Source organism: Hippichthys cyanospilos, chromosome 3 (genome assembly GCF_059441005.1).
Source record: "Hippichthys cyanospilos isolate Australia breed blue-spotted pipefish chromosome 3, RoL_Hcya_1.0, whole genome shotgun sequence".
NCBI classification, from domain to species: domain Eukaryota; kingdom Metazoa; phylum Chordata; class Actinopteri; order Syngnathiformes; family Syngnathidae; genus Hippichthys; species Hippichthys cyanospilos.
The window spans coordinates 12,898,109-12,918,417 of NC_142371.1; the positions used below are offsets into that span (position 1 = coordinate 12,898,109).

The window sequence follows — 20,309 nt, forward strand, 5'->3', positions numbered from 1 at the left end:
ATTTTAATTTTCTCAAAGACCCACCAAGAGCACCAGCAGCACGTCTGGATAGTGTTGCAACGCCTTTTTGGAAACCGCCTCAATGTTAGGGTGGAGAAATGTGATTTCCCCACTACTACCGTTCAGTTTCTGGGGTTGATCGTGGAGAAGGTCCAGCTTTGTGCCAACCAAGATCCAGGCTGAGGTCAAGTGGCCCACTCCAAAGAAGCAACTTCAACTCTTCCTGGGGTTCGCTAATTTCTATAGGCGATCCGTTCGTAACTACAGCACAGTGGCCGAACCCCTGACAAGTCTGACTTCTGTCAAGATTACGCTTCCTTGGACCCCAGAGGCTGAACGTGCATTTGGATAGTGTTGCAACGCCTTTTTGAAAACCGCTTTGATGTTCAGGTGGAGAAATTTGAATTCATCGTGTTCATCGGGTTCATCGTGGAGAAGGGCCAACTTTGCGCCGACCCGTTTAAGATCCAGGCTGAGGTCGAATGGCCCACTCCAAAGAAGTAACTTCAACTCTTCCTGAGGTTCGCTAATTTATATAGGCGATCCGTTCGTAACTATAGCACAGTAGCCGAACCCCTGACAAGTCTGACTTCTGTCGCTTCCTTGGACCCCAGAGGCTGAACGTGCATTCACGACCTTAAAACCGGTTAACCAGCTCGCCTGTGTTGAGTCACACTAAGCCCTCTCTCCTGTTCTTTATCTAAGTGGACGCTTCAGATTTAGGAGTGGGAGCAGTGTTGTCCCTGCGTTCCCCAGTTGATAGCAGGCTGCATCCTTGTTCCTTCTCATGCACTTTGCTTAAGGCTGAAAGTAATTACGACATGGGTAACTGGGAATTGCTAGCCATTGTGAGGGTGTTGGAGGAAAGGAGCAAATGGCTGGAGGGCACAACCCATCCCTTCATCACTTTCACAGAACACAAGTAATTCCCCTACACCGCCACCATACCACCTGTGCAAGACTGAATGCAGACATCTTTCAATTTTGATTCGGTTATGGTATATATATATATATATATATATATATATATATATATATATATATATATATATATATATATATATATATATATATACTATATATATATATAGATAGATAGATATACTCACACACACATATATGATGTGAACAGGGGTGCACATAATTTTTAGTGGGTTACTCATATGAGGACAAAAAACATCTTGCTCAATGTCCACCTCATTGTCACTCCCATATTAATAGCACAATGTGTGTGTGCACGGCGACCATCACATTCTTCATATTCATTTTTCATCAGTCCATCAGTTACTGTTGCGTGGTTTGCTCAGGACCCAGTTTAATTAGTCCAAGGAAATCATAGATACATTCTCCGTCACTGTAAAGTGACAACGTAAATGATCTCCTTCACACCTTCACGCTTGACGAGAATGATACGCAGTCCCAACAGCCAGTCCAAGCCGCCTCAGTGAAGGGAGGCAAGAAAACTATTACACATATTACACATTTTTCCTGCAGTTTGTTCCCCCACCTAACAAGAGGGCGATTAGCTAATGGTTCTCGACTAGCTTGTTTGTTAGAAATAAGTTGCACTACGTTTCATACGTTTCGTACTCTTTCATACTTTTCTAATAAACAGTGACTTATGACAATGACCTCCTATTATTAAAAATGATAACAATATTTGAACTATAATAACAATGTTTAATGGTAATCATGTAATGCAAATAAAAACAATCAGCAATACTGTAGATGTGTTTTCTGCATACATATCAATGCAAATTTTCGTTCCCTCAGAACCAGCTTAAAAAATAATAATAATCACTCACAATTTCCCGTTTAATTAACACTATGATATGATGGTACAGTGGGCCCCCAGTTTACGAGAATAATCCGTTCCACAGTTGGGATCGTAACGCAAATACACGCACACTGACGGCCATGTATGAGGAAAAAAAAAAAAAAAAAATTATATAAAAAATATCTATCTATATAGATATATATATATATATATATATATATATATATATATATATATATTTTATTTTTTTTATTTTTTTTTTTTAATGTCGTTACGGCAAAAAAAATGACGTAAAGGGGGACAAAAAACGTCGCGGTCCACATCGTAAGGTGAAAAAAACGTAAGGTAGGGACATCGTAAACCGGGGTCCACAGTATTTTGTCGGAGTACATGTTAGGTAGATGTGCCTGGGATTCATAATGAGATAGGGCAGTGCTGAATATTAGAGCATCCCTCATTTCACCTTCTACATCTAGCTTTTCACTCTCTCATGCATGCATGCATCCACAACCGAAGAAACCGTGCCACCTGCTAGTCAGATTACGTATTCCCCAAGCACCATGCACCCCCTCTGATCATCATTGGCCATCAGCTGCACCATGCGTTGGCAGGTCAATGAGTTGGTACTAACCTGTATTCGCACCAGGGGCACCGATATGGTTTTTCCCCAGTGTGAACACGATTGTGTCTTGACAGGTGGGACTGCGTAGTGGAAGCAAAGTTGCAAAGTTTGCATTTGAAGGGTCTCTCTCCTGTAGGGCAGAGGGTTTGAAATGAAGAGATTTGACAATAAAACCAACAGCAAAAAACACATTGTGATTGCACACACTGGGATTGGGTGAATTAACACATGCCAACATGCACAGAAAGGAGATAATAAGGTTTGCAAAGGGATTGGAAAGCAACATAAGGAGAAACTAGATGAATTATAAAAATGAAAATTTGCACTCATAACATGATTACTGTATTAAAATCGTGGGGCATGTAGCAACAACAGTTAAGAACTGTAACTGTATGTTATTTCATATTCTCATTTCCTCCCTAAAAACACTATTATTGTCAGCCCATTTAAAAATACGCAATCCCTCTAAGCGACAGGCTGACAAGGTGGAATGATAACTAAAATTAAAAATCTCAGCTTTGCTGGTACACATGCCTATCACTGACAGCGGCATGTCACACACTGATGGAGCCTTGTTTGTATCATAGCTGCTAAAATTATGTACAGGGGAAAAGTGCAACTTTTTATCTTAAAGTGTCACTCTCGGTCCAGGATTATTGCATTCAGACATTGCTCTGTGACTGTATGGCTTTCTTACCTGTGTGCTGGCGTCTATGCTTGGTGAGAGCATGCCGTGTGCCACCAGCAAAACCACATAGGTCACACAGAAAAGTCTTTTCACCTGTACAGGTAGGAGAAACAGTGATTTAACCAGAGCTTAATATTTGCTTATCAAAGTAAGAAGTTGTTACCGGTACTTACTTCTACATTATGTAAAGTACGCAAATGACACAGATAACTGGAAATTTGACAAGATTGTGTTGCTGTGGATTTTTACTGCAGCTATTTTGACACTGGATGGATAAATGTCTCTCTGCAATCATTTTAATTTTGTCCAGTCAACCTTATTTATCATTTTAAAACGAAGGCAAAAAAGTGACTGCTAAACCATGACTAAGGACCAAAAAGCCAAAATTGCAGAGACATGTGTTATAAGGGTGATTTAAAGCAGTGGAATAAGAGAATAGAACAGGTTGAGGGGATATTTTAGAAGCAGGTCGAGTAGGCTTTCAGTTGAGCTATGCAAAAGTCACAGATCAGTAGTGTATATCCATCAGAGCTCTCACAGCTAACTAATTCCTCCAATCAGATGGATCCATGTAAATATGTCAAATGGGGGACGGGAAATTGCCAGTGTGGTTTATTGACTGTGATAAAATCTGAAAAGCACCGCTGAACATAATTACATACTTGTCAGAGCCATAAAAATTAGCTTTATTATCAATGGGATGGTTTTCTACAACTTCATTTGGGGCTGATGCCTTCCAGATGGGGAGCATGGAGAGCTTTTTGACACTCTTCCTCCCTTCTTTGCATCTGGCCTTGTCATTAACAGCATGATGAGCTGAGAGCGCCGTCTCTCTTTTGCTCTGACATTTGCACAGAACTTCACACAGAGACATACACACATGCATGCACACACAATCGCACAGACAGACAGACACACTTAGATACACTGCCACATTTGGTGAGCCTGACACATTTTGGGATGGCCATTTTTGGACAGTAACAAATAAAGGTCTACAGAGTTGACGTGGTGAATGCTATGTACGAAGTCTGACACAAATACACACTCTCATTAGATTTATGTAGTGTAATACACAGTTCTAGGCGAAATCATGAAAAAAAAAAGATTACATTCTCACACTTTCAAAAGTAACTTAAATATTTAGGTGAATTCAAACGTTGAACTCCACTTTGTGACCATGCATGTACTGTGTGCCACTCCTGCAGCTGGGCCTCAGTGCTACTCCACATACTTTTATTCTGCACAGATAGCAGCTTTCAGTGAGACAAATTTTCATCAATATTACTCTAACCGACCGATTTAAAACCCCTCACTTGCGAAAGGAGCTTTAATGAAGTACCATTTAAAAGGTAGAACAAAACACCTTAACAAGCAGCTGGTCAAGCTAAATGTATATTTTCACTTTTTAAACGAAACCTCTTTAGACTTTCCATAAAAAAAGAAATAAAAGTTTCAAATGTCAAAATGCAATTATCACATACAGCATTCTGTATTAGACAAACTAAGAGCAGCAATATTGAATCAATGCACAATGGATAGTGGTGCTGTCTAAAATACTGTACAATACTTGCTAAAATGATAAGGTACTGTATGCTGTTTGTATAACATTAACTACTGCAAGTACAAAACTAGAAAATAAATACATAATTTTCACTTTTTTACACTGTCAGAAGTCTAACATTTTTGTTTGTATGAAAACAAGTCCCTGTTGTAATTCTGACTGAAAAAAAGAATCGAATAACAATTATGGCGCTGACCAAAAAATTAGAATCAAATGGGGGCATTAACCCCTTTTCCATTTGATGTTTACTTATCCCCTTATTTTATACAATGGGGATAGTTATAATCCAATATACTGTTCATATTCTCAGGTTGTCAATTTCATGGTATTATTTTAAATGTATCATTTTACTATAAAATGACAATGATCACATTGGTATTTTGTAGAAAACAGCATAGATGAGGTCCTACCTACTCCAATGTCTCTGGCCTATAAACCCTATCTGCTTAGACCTTGACTTTATATGAGAAAATACGGTGCTGGTCAGTCCTGTCGCCCTTTCCCTCTCTCCATCTCTCATTACAGCACTCCAAGACCTTGCCACAGAAAAATCCATAAACATCGATCCATATGCTTAGCTGCGGTCGCCACAATTATTCTTGAGCATTCTTGAGGAGAAAACATTGGCAATAAATTACTTGTGTGCTTTTTATCTGCTGATCTGTAGTGGAACACTCTCTGGTGACCAAAAAGGAAAGGTGGTGCAGCAGAAGACTGATACACTGATGTCAGAACTAAGTGCTTTTGACACAAGCAGATTGTCTTTAGGCAGAGATACACCAATCTGACGTCAGAAGTCAGGAAAGTCTGATTAGTTTGGAAAACACCATTAAGATGAGTCGGCGGTGCATTGGGAGGGCATTTTCAGCGGACTCAGCATGTTGAATCGTTGTTAGAAATTTGATCATTCTAATTGGCTGTTAGCTGGCGAATCAGTGAACAGGGCAAAAACAGGAAGTGATGAACGCTCATAAAAAGGTAAAGCCTTGTCAATTTCGTTTATTTTACACGCCACACTCCACATTTTGACCTACAATGTCCGTCTGGACAGAAGAATGAGAAGATGACTTTGTCACTATGGTGGAAGAGACACCGGTATTGTATTATGCTATAAGTATATGTTGACAAAGCAAAGAAACCCACACAATGGAAATGTCAGCAATGCACGATACTTTATCAAAAGGGTGAGTGCTTTAGATGGGAGCTCAACGAGAGTGAAAAAGTAGTATACAATTTTTACGTTTTTTTTTCCTCGCACCTGTAAAGTGCTTTTTTTAATCAATTCTCTCACAATTAAAAAAATAAAATAAAATGTGCCAACACAACAAGTGGTATGTGTCAGGCACATGTGGCCGACGTCTGGTGGTGCATCTCGGCCTGTTGCTTACTTTCTTACTCCATCAAGACATTAAGCGTGTAACATAAACTAATCTCTAATCATACATTTTTGACTTAAGAGAAATATAGAGCGATCTGCAGCAACAGATGAGTACAATGACTGAATTTTGCCAAAACCATTATTTGTAAACACTGCTGATTTACACACACACACACACACACACACACACACACACACACACACACACACACACACACACAAAATGTATACATTTTTCTTCAGGTGAAAATAATTAAAATAGAAGATAATTATCCAGATCAGTTTACATTGTTATTATTTATCTTTTTTTTCCCCAGGATCAAACAGTTCAGTTGGTGAAAAATATTCCTAGTATAAATAAAATTGACTTTTTAATCAACATTTTTTTTTGTTTTAATTTTGATGCACTTCAACCCATTTTTTTCCTGATTTAAAATAAACTGTAACCTGTATAAATCTGAGTAAAATGTAAACATGTGTACTGCAGTATTATTTATTTATATTATTACCTTAAATAATATGTATAGCATGAAGACTTTTCACATTTAAAAAAAATACATATATATTTTTTGTGTTTTTTTTTTAAAAAAACGTTTTAATGTGAAAAGTGGGGGCGCGACTTTGTGGATTTTCAGCTACCACGGCCGGTTCTGGAACGTATCTACGGCGATGAATGAGGGTTCCAACTACCTCAATAAGCAATACCGCAATAAGATTTTTTTGCAAACATACACTGTTTTCTTAAAGGAACTAAATGTACCTACATGCAAAACAATAATTTTTTTTTAACCCAAACAGTACTACCATTTCTAATGGATGTGTGTGTGTGTAAGTTTTTATGAGCATATACAGTATACTCTATTATATGTGTATGTTTCAACCGTGGAGGACTCGGCATGCTATAATTGCCTCCCTCATTAGTTATGTTTTAACAGGAGAGGATCGGAGGGCAATTAATTTTACCGCTTAATTTTTGACAGAGATTCCATTGCTGTATTGATGTGCTCACCATTTTGGCTCTCATTTTTCACGGAAATTAATTGACAAAGTACGAAGATTTATCAGCATATCGCCAGATTAAGCGACAAACTGAGGCAATGAGGAAATCAATTGTAGCCCTGTCGTAGTGTTCAACATCCCCCCCAACACACACGCACGCACGCACACACTCGCACACACCTCCTCCCCTCGTTCGCCGCTATGCCCAAGAGCCTGGGGAGGGGGGAAAAAAAAAAAAAACTGGGTGGAAAGATGCAGCACACTTATTTATTTATTTGTGTCGCTCATTCATCAGCGGTTACAAATGACCCTGGTGGCTGAAGACCACAGAACCACCCGCTCTGCCCCCTCCCAATCTACAGACAAGATTGTTGTGTGAGGTAAAGTGATTAATAACGAAAGCACACAAATCAGAAAGGAACAATGCATGCAGTTCAGGGCAGTAAAGCAGAGCTGGAGGTGCTAACATTTTTCTCTCTAAAACAAACAAACAAACAAACACAAAACAAAAACAAGGCAGTTTTGGATGTGAGTTAATAGGAATGGCAGGGTATTATAAGAAAAAAAAATGTGTATTTGCTCTTCATAATGTCTGCCCAAAACACTTTTCTCCATAAAACTTTTCTCCATAAAACTCAAAAAAGTATTGGTGCATGAGGCCTAATTTTTTTATATTTTTACTGTTGACTGAGAATATTTGGGTTCAACATCAAAAGATAAATATAAGACCGGCCGCCACTACTCTAGGAATTGTCAAATATCTTGATATTTAGAGAAGGACTGACTCAAATGGGCACTCCATAAAGTGCACGCCGCCTTGCAAAGGAGCTTCTTTTTGTTAGACACAAGCCATTGTTTGCTCTGCAATGACTTGGCTCGGATAAGCATTGGCCATCCGTGCCTCGTACTTTCTCAGTAAAAAGACAATTTAAACAGACAGTTTTAGGTAGATAGCTCTGCTAATCTAGTTTGCTGCTGGATATAGCATCCTGGCCAAAAAGCTGCTGGCTGTCAGTAGTAACAACTTCAGCATCCCTAAATGTATAAAATAACCCTGACCAATTGGCCCCAATATTCACAGAGACTTTTCTACTCTTCTCAATGTCAACCGGTAAAAATATAAAACCAATCATCACTTGAATTTGTCACCTGACGATGGGTTTTCTTCATCTAAGCTCACATTTGCTGTCAAAAAATCCCACAAATATTGTGCCAATAGTTTAGAGTTGGAACGTGCAGATTAATTTCAGAACGATTGTTCACTGTTTAACAGGACAACTGAACTTGACTCCGGATGAAGTGGTAACTAATGGATAAATAGATGGATGGATGGGTCTTCTGCCCTCAGGGATGTTGTATGGATTTTGTGCCAATCAAGCAGTCTCCTCACAGTTTGGGGCATCCATGGATTCATTGAAAGTCAACATAAAACCAACTTAAATCACTTCAGAGTTTTTATTGCGGCAGTTACTTAGTGTAAACATAATTTTTGCATCCAGACCTATTATATAAGTGTCTATTTGAATTGTATTTAACAAATCTTGTTAAAGAGGCCGTTCACCAACATAACAATAACGTTAACATCATAACAGTAGTATACACACTTAGTCAACATCTGTGAGTGCAACAATCTGATATTAATTCTATTTTCAACGTTTTCCCTTTTTCATTTCACTTAATTTTGTCTTTTGATGTTTCTTTTCTGTCAAAGGTGTGTACATACACACATATAATCACAGTTACCACGCATTTCTCCACATTACAACTGGCTGACAATGATGTCAGCAACTTGATGAGGAATGGTGAGTGCTAGTTACAAATAAAAATGTAATGTCTAATTATTTCAGAGGTGCCTTGACATTATATCACAGTTGAAGCACATTTCAAATAACATCCAGCAAATCTCTTTCTTACACAGCTGGCACCACATGACGGATGGAGAGGTCTCCTGCAAGCATTCAGTCAGGCTGTCAGGACACTAGCTGCTGTTGCATCTGTCACTGACTTTCACGGACTGACTTTCACGTACGGGACATTATTAAAGCAGAGGGGAAACTGCTTGGCTGAAAAAAAAGGAAAAATTTGGTGTTGACCCAGAGTTCTGTTGAGTTAGTGTTTAAGTGGGACTTAACAATTGGAATGTACTTTTTTATTTGTTTTGTATAAATAGTTAAGTCATGAGAGTTAAGTGCATGCCCACCCACCAAGTGTTGATGTAAACAACCCAGTAAATCGTTTTCCAGTTGCCAATATGTGTGTGAGCAAACGATTCTGAATTTGCCCCACTGTGATGAAACTTTGCACATAAAACACCCTCTGCAGTTTCTCTACCTCTTGATGTGGTTGCTCGATGAAGATGGGCTATTTTCATTGACAAATTATTTTTAGAACTCTGAGCATCAATAATATAAAAGAAAAACAGTGGCAAACTGCTTCAAAATTGCAATGCTATGGTCAATAACCACTGTGAAAATATTTAACTTTGATTACAACTGATTTAAATTTATATTGGAAAGTGTCAACAACAAACTGACATTTTGACACTTAATTTTTTTTTCTAACAGACCATTGTTTAACGAAGATTAGCAACTTTATCAATATGGATTGGACTTTAGTTACTCCGTCATCATCTTACAAATCATACATCCATCCATTATTTTGACCGCTTTTCCGGGTCAGGGGCAAGCCGGAGTCTACACCAGCTCTCTTTGGGAAGTAGGCCGGGTACACCTTATACTGGATGTGACATTGAATCAAATCAAATATTCGTCTATACAGTAAAACTCCTCTACAACGAAACCTACGTGTGCAAAAAAAAAAAAAAAAAAAAAGTGAAATAATCTTCATGCATTGAAGCCTTTCTCTCTTTCTTACTTCCCCCAATAAGGAAAAGTCCCCCTGTTGCATAATACAAAATTGTTTTCTCTCAATTTGCCTGGCACTGAAATCCACTATAGCAAAAACAAGCCTGCAGGAAAAGTCTAGCTTGGTTTATGCTAGACAAGCCGGCACGCCTTTTGCAGCACTTCATACTCGGTGTGGCTTTGCCCCGCAGCCAGACAGCGTTTGTGCCGGCGAACTGCCATAAGCAGTAGTTTGTCCGCCATGTTTTCTGCTCATCCTGATATTTCGGAAAGATACACGTAGCAGAAAATCTGTTCAGCGAAGTCCGCGCGGAACGGCGAGGTTGACAAATTAACGTCATTTGACACGCGGAGCTCACGAACACATCAAGCTTGAACGAAGCTTAACACTTGAAGACAGGATAAAAGTAATAAAGATAAAAGATGGATGAGGCAAAGTGAAAGACATTATACAAGAAATTGATGTATGTATGAAAATGAATGCCGATTGAAGATTTCAAATTTTGATGTAAGTATGAAAATGAATGCTTATTGTAGATTTGGCAATTCCTTCCTCCCTTCGTTATTATTAATTTATTTTATTTTAACGCGATGGAATTTTCACAGTTAACACAAACTGTATTTGATGTTTTTACAGTTTGCTTATCCAAAGCAGCATAAAGAGGGCACATAATTTAAAATCTGAGAATTGTGCTTTTTATATAAACTTTGAGGTGTTTATTCATGTTTGGATGAGTAAATTACGATTGGATTTCAAATAAAAGCTGCTAGTTTTCTTACCAGTGTGTGTTCGATAATGGTCCTTCATTGCAGACAGGTTGAGGAAGGCATAGTGGCAGGATGGCCAGGAACACTTATATGGTTTCTCCCCACTGTGAAGTTTCAGGTGGTTGTTTAGGGCCCATTTTTCACTGAAGGAGCGCTCACACAACTTGCACTCAAACTTCCTGTGGAATATATCAGGTAGAAGAGGGAAAGAGGCAGAAAGAGCAGGTCAACAAGGGGGGAACTGTTATTTACTGACCCCTGCACTGACATAAAATACTTGTAAGTCTTGTATGCTATAAGAAAGGAAACTAAGGTAGCTAGGTAGTTGCACTCCTAGTTACAGAGCACAGCACTATTTGATTGTATGCTGTATGTCTGCACTGAAACACATGCACACCCACCCACAAACACGCGGGCACACATGAGTGCAGTTAGCTATTGGTATGTCATGTCTGTATAAGCAGGCATTGATTTTTCTGTCCTGGCCTGCCACCTCCACCATTTATTCTCTGCTTTGCACCAGGGCCCAGAGGACTTAAGAAATTCTGTTATAGTCCAGACACACACACAGGTTTGGTGGTGGTGGCGGGAGGGAGGGGGCAGTGAGGAAAATAAAGTTCACCTGTCGAGCATCCCTGACCACTTAGCCAGGGTTAAATGAACAGTTATCAACATTTTACCCACCACTTCTCTTGAGGCTTATGTATCAAAGCTTTTCTCTCTCTCTTACAAACACTATCCATCCATCCATAGTTTTCAAATGGAATTAACATTCTAGCATGTTTATAATGGATGCCATTAGACAGCATATTACCCCTGAACAATGCAGCAAATAAACAGCAGTGTATAATACAACTTTGTGAACAAACACAATTGTTGTATACTACCATATATGTTGACAGCGGTAATTAAATAGTTAGTTTCTTTATGAAGGCTGTTTTTAGTCCATGTCTTGTGCATAAGTCTGAGTGTGTATAGTAGGTGTCAGAAATGTGAAAACGCATCTTGTTTTGACTAACTCGATGTCTGTGTTCCTCATGCTGACGCCTACATCATTTGACTTACAGTGGGCTTTTTTGTCTCACATGTGTGGGATGCTTGCACCTACATTCATCTGCTGTGCTATTGGGCTTCAAGAAAGGCACAGAAAGTAAACACAATAGAAAAACTTGGGCTGAAATTAATCTTTGCCCTACTCTATAATTTAGATGCAGAATGACTAATGTGCGAGTCATAAACAAATGAAGTCAGGTTTTGGGGAACATTTGTCTTGCAGCGAGGCCCGTGTTATTTTAGGGAGGGTGGCTGCCTTTAAGTTCTGATTGTGTCGTTTAATCCCCATGGTATCTGTTTCATAGCGAGCCGCATGACACTCACCTGAACAAATAATGACTCCACACAGCATGTAGCATGTGTCTGAATCAATAATTCAAATTCATACATCTTCCTTACAGGAAAAAGAAAGCCAACGGTGTAATAGGGGCGAGACATAACATGGGGGCCCGGGAATTAAAGGCGGGTGTTGGGATGGGTAAAGAGTAAAATACATCATGGCAAGACTTGCAATCTAAATGCTCTATGAATATGACTTTGGGCCAGATAAGCACGTTTACGAGAAGGTAAGAAGCAGTATAATGCCACCAACAACCTCAGACGCTTATTAAATTATTCGTGTGGGAATCTTTTTGTCACAATTCGATTCCGATTTTTGGGTCTCAAGAATGATTTTCAATTCAAAACGATTCATTGAATTCTGCTTTGCAAGACAGAATAACAGAGGGAGACAAAAGTCTAAATTTTGTTTTTTGTTTTTTACATTTATTATGTTTTGATTTGTAAGGAGCATGCCTTTTTCCACAAAATCAACATGTGGACAACGGCTACTCTCTGAAGCTAGCTATCAATTGCGTAGCTTTTACAGTGTCATTTCACGAGAAATTGCAGTTCCAAAATATTATTTGAAAAGCTGTTGCCTGAATATTAATATTTCTCAGTAGTTCTAATATACACTATTAGTGCAGCTTAAGACACATCATCAGTGTTGGCGCCTGGGTTCATTGGGTGTTTCGGTCTCACAACAGACACCCTCGCCCGGGGGACCCAGCCGAGGTGATCAAGTCCCAGCTTGTGTCTTAAGAGCATTTGTCCAAGCCCTGCTTGATCCACAGCTTGATCATCTGGACGCCTTTTCCGCTGTGTCACAGTTGTTTTTGATGGCCCTCCTTGATGTGCAGTCCCTTGATCCCCAACATCTTGAGAGCCCTGACGAGGGTCTGACCGGCGAACCCTCTACACCCGACCTCTACCGAGTTGCATCGTGTCCTCCATTCTGCATTCACCTGCCAGCTCCTCATACTTGGCCATCTTCCTTTCAATGGCCTCCTGCATCCTATCTTCCCAGGGAACAGTCAGCTCCAGTAGGACCACTTGCCTTGTTTCTGACACCAAAACAATGTCTGGCCTAAGTGTGGTCACTGCAATGTTCTCAGGGAACTTGAGCTGCTTCCCTAGGTTGATATTCGATTGCAAGTCTCAGGCCGATGCCAGGAGACCGCCTGGATTACTCCTGAGCTGCGGTGGCTTCTCCCCAGCCCTAACAAATGCGATGGACCGCCTTGTTGGCTTTTGGTTTCTGCTGGTGGAGATACCTGTGCTGATGGTTTAAGCAATCACCCGTCACACCTCTTTGGCAGAGAGCGCACAGTGGGTTCTCAGCCAGGCCCCAGCGCTGGAGGTTGAACAGGCTTGGTAGGACATCATAAACTGCCTGGATAAGGAAACTGATCCAGTGTGGCTCAGATCACCATAACTCTATCCATGATAACTTCCGGTCAGTTGCCCCCTCCCATCGAGTCCACACACCTTGTTGCCGCATTCCTGCAGTTCTACTGCAGCGTGCTTCTTCCACCTCTGTCCAGACCTCTTCCTGGATCAGCTGATACTTCTCCTTCCCCTTGGCCTTGTTGAAGGAAGGTCTTGGGTTACTCCCGAGTCCTGCCCGTCCACATGCCATTGTTCCCACCAGCTCACTGTGCCGCAAGCGGGACTAAGCCCGGTCGACTGCCACTTGGGCACACCACTTCCTGCCAGTTCTCACTTCTATGCCAGCCGAGGAGACTTTGATGTCATTGGAGTCCCTATACAGCAGCACCTCTCTTGCTCAAGTAATTATAAACTCTTCCTTCAGACTGCTGAAGGGCAGTTTCAGCTTGTTGTTCCCCCCGTACAAGGCGTTGCTGCTGAGGCTTCGTGGTAGGCCCAACTTTCCGCAAGGAAAAGCTGACCTTCCTTCCAAAGCACTTGACGGTGGTCATTGGCACAATCCAGGCTTTAAACCTGCCTGGCAGCCCTGATTTGTCCATGGCTGTTAACCAGGCTCCCAACTCCTCTGATGTCGCGTGGAGTGCTGCGGTGTCCTTCAAGGTGCACTCATAGATCTTTCCCAGGCTCTTAACTGGCTTCTCTCCCACTGATGGAATCGGGGTGTCTTCTATTGAGAAATGGAACCTTTCTGAAACCTTTCCCTTCCTCACCACCAGGGAACTGGACTTGGCTGGCTTGAAGTTCATTCGGGCCCAGCTAATGAGATGTTCAAGGCCTTGGAGGATGCATCTACAGCCAGGGACTGATGTTGTGGTGACCGTCATAAAGGCTCTGATAGGTGGCTGAAGCACCTCTGCTGACTTCACCAGCATATTCAATGCCAAGGAAAACAATACCACAGAAATGGTACATCCTGTGATAATGCCCTTCTCTAGGTGATGAAATTTGTGGAAAAGAAGTTATAAAAATAATCTTTTCCAAGTGAGCAGCTGAGGAGCATTATCAGTCACAATTCTAACATGTATGAATATGTGTTCCTTGTTAGAGCATTTAATCCATGTGCATGCAAGAGACAAAAGTAGACTGAGGAGATTGGGGGGGACTAAGCGCTATTCCTGTTGTTGTTGATCTACTGAGTGGTATGGCAGCAGAAATATTTAACCCCCGGGATTGGGAAAAGACACTTTTAATGATTACACAAACATCAGATTAGTGAACGTCAACCTCCATTTGTTAGAAGCAGAGTGAAAGGTTGCATTTACTTAAGGGGTCGTGTGGCATTCGTGCATCACTTTGACTTTGTGGTTTTCAATGAGGACTGGCAGTTGAATTTCCTTTATTGTTTGAGTTTGTGCAACCCGCAACGTGCAAGGCTGGACTTTTCATAACAGACTGCATGGTGACGTTATGGCACAGTGCGCCTCTGTACCTAGTACAGAAGCTGACAGGAATCGGGCACACATTTTGGGCACACTCCTATTAAATAGCCTTATTTCTTTCATCACATGACTTAGGACAAACATAATTTGACCAATAGATGTACATTTGGATCTGTATTTCTTCACTAGCTTTGGTATTAATAGAACAGCTCATTGCTCGTGCCGCCATGGGAGAAGAAAATAAGATGAGTGAAGCGATGCTATCTTTTATTGTAAGCAATATGAGCAACACTCCTGCTTTATGAGCTAAACAGGCCATTGTTTATTATCTGGCCTAATCGCAAAGTCAGGCAGGCAGGCAGGCCCTGACAATGCTGAGATGGAGAAAAACACACACCATTGCAAAACAGAGGAGAGATGGAGGTACGTGCGCTACCAGTCTTGACTAACAGTGTGAAGTTTGGAGGGCTTTAGAAAAGGGCTTGGGTCTGTATTTTTTATTTTTTACTGGTATCAGATGAGTGCTTTGATCTGGTCTCCACATCTCAGATTTTGTCACGATTCACTGTCTCACACATATACAAGTATATGAACATTGTCGTTTTAACAGCCAAGCACCATACAAAACTCATTAAAGTTAGAAGTTCAGCAAGAGATATTAAGATTGATCAGGGGGGAACATTTTGGCAAAAGGCCTTTGAATTTGCAACCAATTCATGCTAAAAACATAAAAGTGTATTTTACAACACTTTGCATTTTTATATAGTCCTCTTCATTACGTAATCTCATTTTTTTTAGATGGTTTCAGAACATCAATCGTACTCTCAATGAATTTTTGCGTTTTTGGTACTGATTTGAGCCAGGACTAAAGTATCGAGTCACATGGTATAAATTGGCACGACATTTTGGTACCCCGGTGCATCCTTGCAACTTGTAACCGTGTGAGAGTGGATGAGTTGACCATTTTCCATGGCATATAGCGCACACAAAGGTAAAAATACATTTCTAAAACTTGTAAAAATTGAGAAGTTTTTTTTTAAATAAATGTCTTTTTCTTTTAATGTTTTTTTTAACTTTTCCCCCAAAAATCAGAAATTAGTATTGTTTGGAACCGCAATCGAATGGAAAAATCTGAAATAAAATTGTGCAAATTCAAACAATGGCCATCCCTTTTCATTCGAAGGCAGTCAGGCGTTTCAAATTGAGACATAAACAAAGGCCCTCAATGCATTAAACATTAACAATACACTATATTGTCCTGTGGTGTGATTGGGTGTGTGAATGGTTGTTTGTTTCTGTGTGCCCTCCAATTGGCTGGCATCCAGTTCAGTGTGTCCGCCGCCTACTGCCGAAAGATAGCTGGGATATGCAGCAGCAACCCTGCGACCCTTGTGAGGATAAGCGGCTCTAGAAAATGGATGGATGGAACTATAATAATTAGGGATGCACATAATTTTTTTCATGGGTTACTCATATAAGGCCATATTACCAGCCACCGGGCCATAAGATTTGGTTCGCACCTTATCTTTCATTAAAAACAGTCTTCCTTCACGCTGTACCTCACAATTTGTTCTGCCAGCGAGAGTGCCGGAAAGCAAATGTGCATTTTTCGATAAAGATAGCCCTCACAAAACAAAAGCTTGTTAAAAAATATTAGTTAGGAAAATAAATTAATGTAAATACTGAACTGGTCATCATTAGTCAAAAACAGTAAAACTTTGTGAATGAACTTGGTATTACTAATTTTGCATTCATTTAAAACAATTACAGTATATATCTGAAATCTCATCATATTATGGCAAATTGTTAAATTAATTTTATGGCAGTTAACTAATGAAAAGCGAGTGGCCATCATTACTTTCAAATCTCAGGTATTTGACCTGAACACTGATAAGAAGGCCACACAATAAAAAAAAAAAAAAGAGTCATGGAGCTATTTTCCTTTGCAGTATTTAGAAATGTTTTTTTTTTTTTTTATACTCCATATCTTCCCTCTGTTTGCCCCCAGATCATGGAGTGAGGTGACATGATTGACACACAGTGCAGATTTATTCAAAGACTCAGGTGGGCTTCTCGCCTGTACTTCCTGAAAGCTGCATGCTTCCATGTGTATACTGTCATTCATATACAGTATACTGTGATGTGATCTTATCAGTTTAAGTTCTAGCTACTGGCAGAACATCACAGGCCACACACAAGCCCTAATAATGACTGTATATTTCTTATGAGTTGTAAATGTGTACCGTTACCAGTGGCTGTATCATTAAATAAATAAAAAAAATGGTTTTCACCAGACTCATTCATTGCTGCCTCCAAGTGGTGAGGTGCAAATGTGCATTTAAGGAACACAAATGTTGACTATTATGTGTTAATTCAGGTTAATTGTAACAAAACAACAGCAAAAGATGTACACCAGAAATGTCTGTTCAGGGTGGAAATGCCTGATTAACGCTGATTCCGTGAACATATATAATTTCAAAGTATTCTTACACCACTAAATGACGAGAGAACAATTTTTGTTGTTTAACATTAGCAAATGTTTAATGGCTCGTTCACCGATTTATATTTGTCTAGGGTGTTGGCCAATTGGTGTGCGGAACTAATCTTCAACACTCTCATGGCAACACAAAGACAGAAAAAGAGAAAGGCCGACTCTTGCCTGAAGCCAAACTGACACAAACAGACAACTTCAAAGTGAAGACTGTTGTTTATTTGGCAAAGGGAAAAGGGGGAGAAAATTTATCTGATATGCAACTGTCAGGAGAGCATTTTCACATGCAAAATAGCAAGTGAGTGAGAGAGATTACCTAAAGGGAGGAACATGACAGCATTCACGAGGGTCAGGATGGATCATCATCTTCAGCCCCCTACTGCATCACCCGTCTCTCTTCCTCCATCTTTATCTCTCCACTTCTCTTACTTCTTTCCATTTTTTTCCTTGCATATTTTCCCTCTCATACTGTTTTCAGACTTCATCACTCTGCACTTTGACAAGCTCGCATCTTAGATCCAGACTAAATTAGCTGAATGAAGATTAAATCATTCGTCCAGAGCGCTCCAAGATATTGGGAGAAAGTCTGAGCAAGCCTTAAATGGTAGCTGACTGAATTCAGACCTAAACACATGTCTAAAGCGATGATCTTTTTATAATAAGGATCAATACATACCCTATTTGTCTGTGTTATAGAGGGGAAACAAAATAAGAAACACATTACATTTCCTTCCCTTAAAACAGATGCTCACTTTGTTATTTGTTCTGGGCAAAGTCAATCTGGACTAGGCACACACACTGCTAAGGGTGATGAGGATATTTCAATGAGATTTGTACTCATTAAAATGTTTTCTGCTTTCATCTGAGTTACACATTCAAATAAACAAAGAAAACTCTCTGATGCTGGCTACAGCATCAACTATGAAAAAAATCCTGCTGCAAAAGAATTGGCTCTCTCGGGAAGTCGAAGAAATACTCTAACAGAGGATCATTTTAAAGAATACAGTCAGCATACTCATTTCAAGAAAAACAAATAAATACATAAAACCACCATGAAAGGGGCCACGTGTCTCTACACGCTATTGTAGTTGCACCTCCTATAGAGAACCGCTGCATATGAGTGCAATATAAACAATGGCACACAACAGAGATGGTTTGTCTGATTTATGTTTACCTTCTATCCCAAGAGGGGGAGGAAAGGAAAGAAAAGATAATGAAATAAATAATAAAAAGAAGAGCCCATCAGATAGGTTTATCCTGCTGTAGGGCAAATACAAATTGTCAATTTAATGAACACGGTAGACGTGATGAAAGCGGGGTGAAGGAGCCTCCTGTATGACAAACAATCAGGAAATGTTATCTTAATATTGTGCTGTTATTCAGCCCATAACTTAGGGGACAGAAAGAAGAGAATTAGGTGGCGTGAAGGCAGAGGGGAGTGAAGGGATGGGCAGTGAGGTGCAAAGGCCATGTCCCTCTGTGGTGGCCCTATTATTGCATAGTTTTATTATTAGCCATAGCTCAAGAGTCTCAAACACACTTTGAAACATGTGGTCCTAAATCTTAACCACACCAACAGCATGATCACATTGCATATGCGCACGCGCGCACACACACACACACACACACACACACACACACACGCAAACACACACTCCTCAAATATGAATAATACAAACAGTTAAAACACCCCAAGTGTTGCATTTCTATCCTTCAACGATGTTCAAGCAAGTGTGATGTTACGTTTCACCAAAAGCTAAAAAATCCAGACTAAAAATATACCACATGGCAAGCTCTTTATAAGCAAAGCGACCAAAACTTATTGATTTGTATGATACACTTTGGCCAAATATACACTCAAATATTCCTCCATCCATCTTTTCTATACCGCTTAGAATGAGGAAGGAAGGGAGCATCCCATCCTTCTTTATGATTCTTTAATTTGAGGTGTTGGAATCTGTGCAGCGACCTAAATTAACCATTATCTTCATATTTATATATTGCAAGCACTAAATTGTGTCAGAAAGAATTACTATCAATATGAGTATCTCCAACAATAACTCAGCCCTGCTGCTGAGGACAGAATGCTCTTTATCAGGCTCCTGATAGGCTTTAAATACAGCACAAGGCAGCCATATCAGAGCATTTTCTTTCTAATATCAGGCTGCATTAGCACATCGTAAATCAAATTACACTACTAGAATTTCATTAGGGTAACCTGCCAGTGCTGCAGTGGAAAAGAAATATTTACATTTCTATGTGCTTTCAGGTATACAAAGAGCTGTGGAGAGGCTGGCTAAGCATGAAAATGACGTATAAACGTAATTATCATTCCAAAATGCAGACAAAACATGGAATAGATTGTGGAACTCATGTACTGAGCTGGCGTTTCCAAAATCTGTGAGGATGAGCGTTGCATTATCGATCATTTTTAGTGACAATAAGCACCGTCTCTAAAGTTGCAGAGAATAGAACAAGATGATGCATGATGTTGATTGACTAGGCCCTCAACAACAGGTTAAAGTTATAAGGCATATAATAAGATTGCTAATAGTGAAAATAGATATTCAAAAATTATCTTAGTGTTATGAGAAGAGCCTATCTTTATTATCTGATCATCACCCCTAAAAAAAAAAATAAAAAAATCATTGTCACATTTGTTTATTTGTTGACTGAATCATATTTGGTGCCCTATTAGCATCTTCCTGTTAGATAATGCTTTATGGACCGGGATCATAATTACAAAGGGCAGTTAGATTAGACACTAGATCAGTGAATGCAATGGCTGTCGCTTCATAGAAATCGCAGTAAATATGTCTAACAACATAGAGCAATAAATCATTATACCCTGCCCCGCAACAATCAATGCTCATAGACGAAGCTTCAAAAGAAGCCACTGATTTTTAGTCTCCAAAATTGATGTAGATTAAAGAGCACAGTCTCTAATCTGATTAAACGG

General features: G+C 39.8%; 1 protein-coding gene across 1 annotated transcript in view; it reads right to left on the reverse strand.

Moving 5' to 3' along the window:
- Window positions 1–20,309, reverse strand: part of LOC148425792 (zinc finger protein 407-like) — a 189,102-nt gene that overhangs the window by 60,407 nt on the left and 108,386 nt on the right. The window contains exons 6-8 of the mRNA XM_088412008.1: window positions 10,670–10,836; window positions 3,097–3,180; window positions 2,409–2,529 (exon numbers count right to left, since the gene is read on the reverse strand). Of these exons, the coding sequence (XP_088268134.1) occupies window positions 2,409–2,529; window positions 3,097–3,180; window positions 10,670–10,836 (372 nt within the window). The remainder of the gene's footprint in view (window positions 1–2,408; window positions 2,530–3,096; window positions 3,181–10,669; window positions 10,837–20,309) is intronic.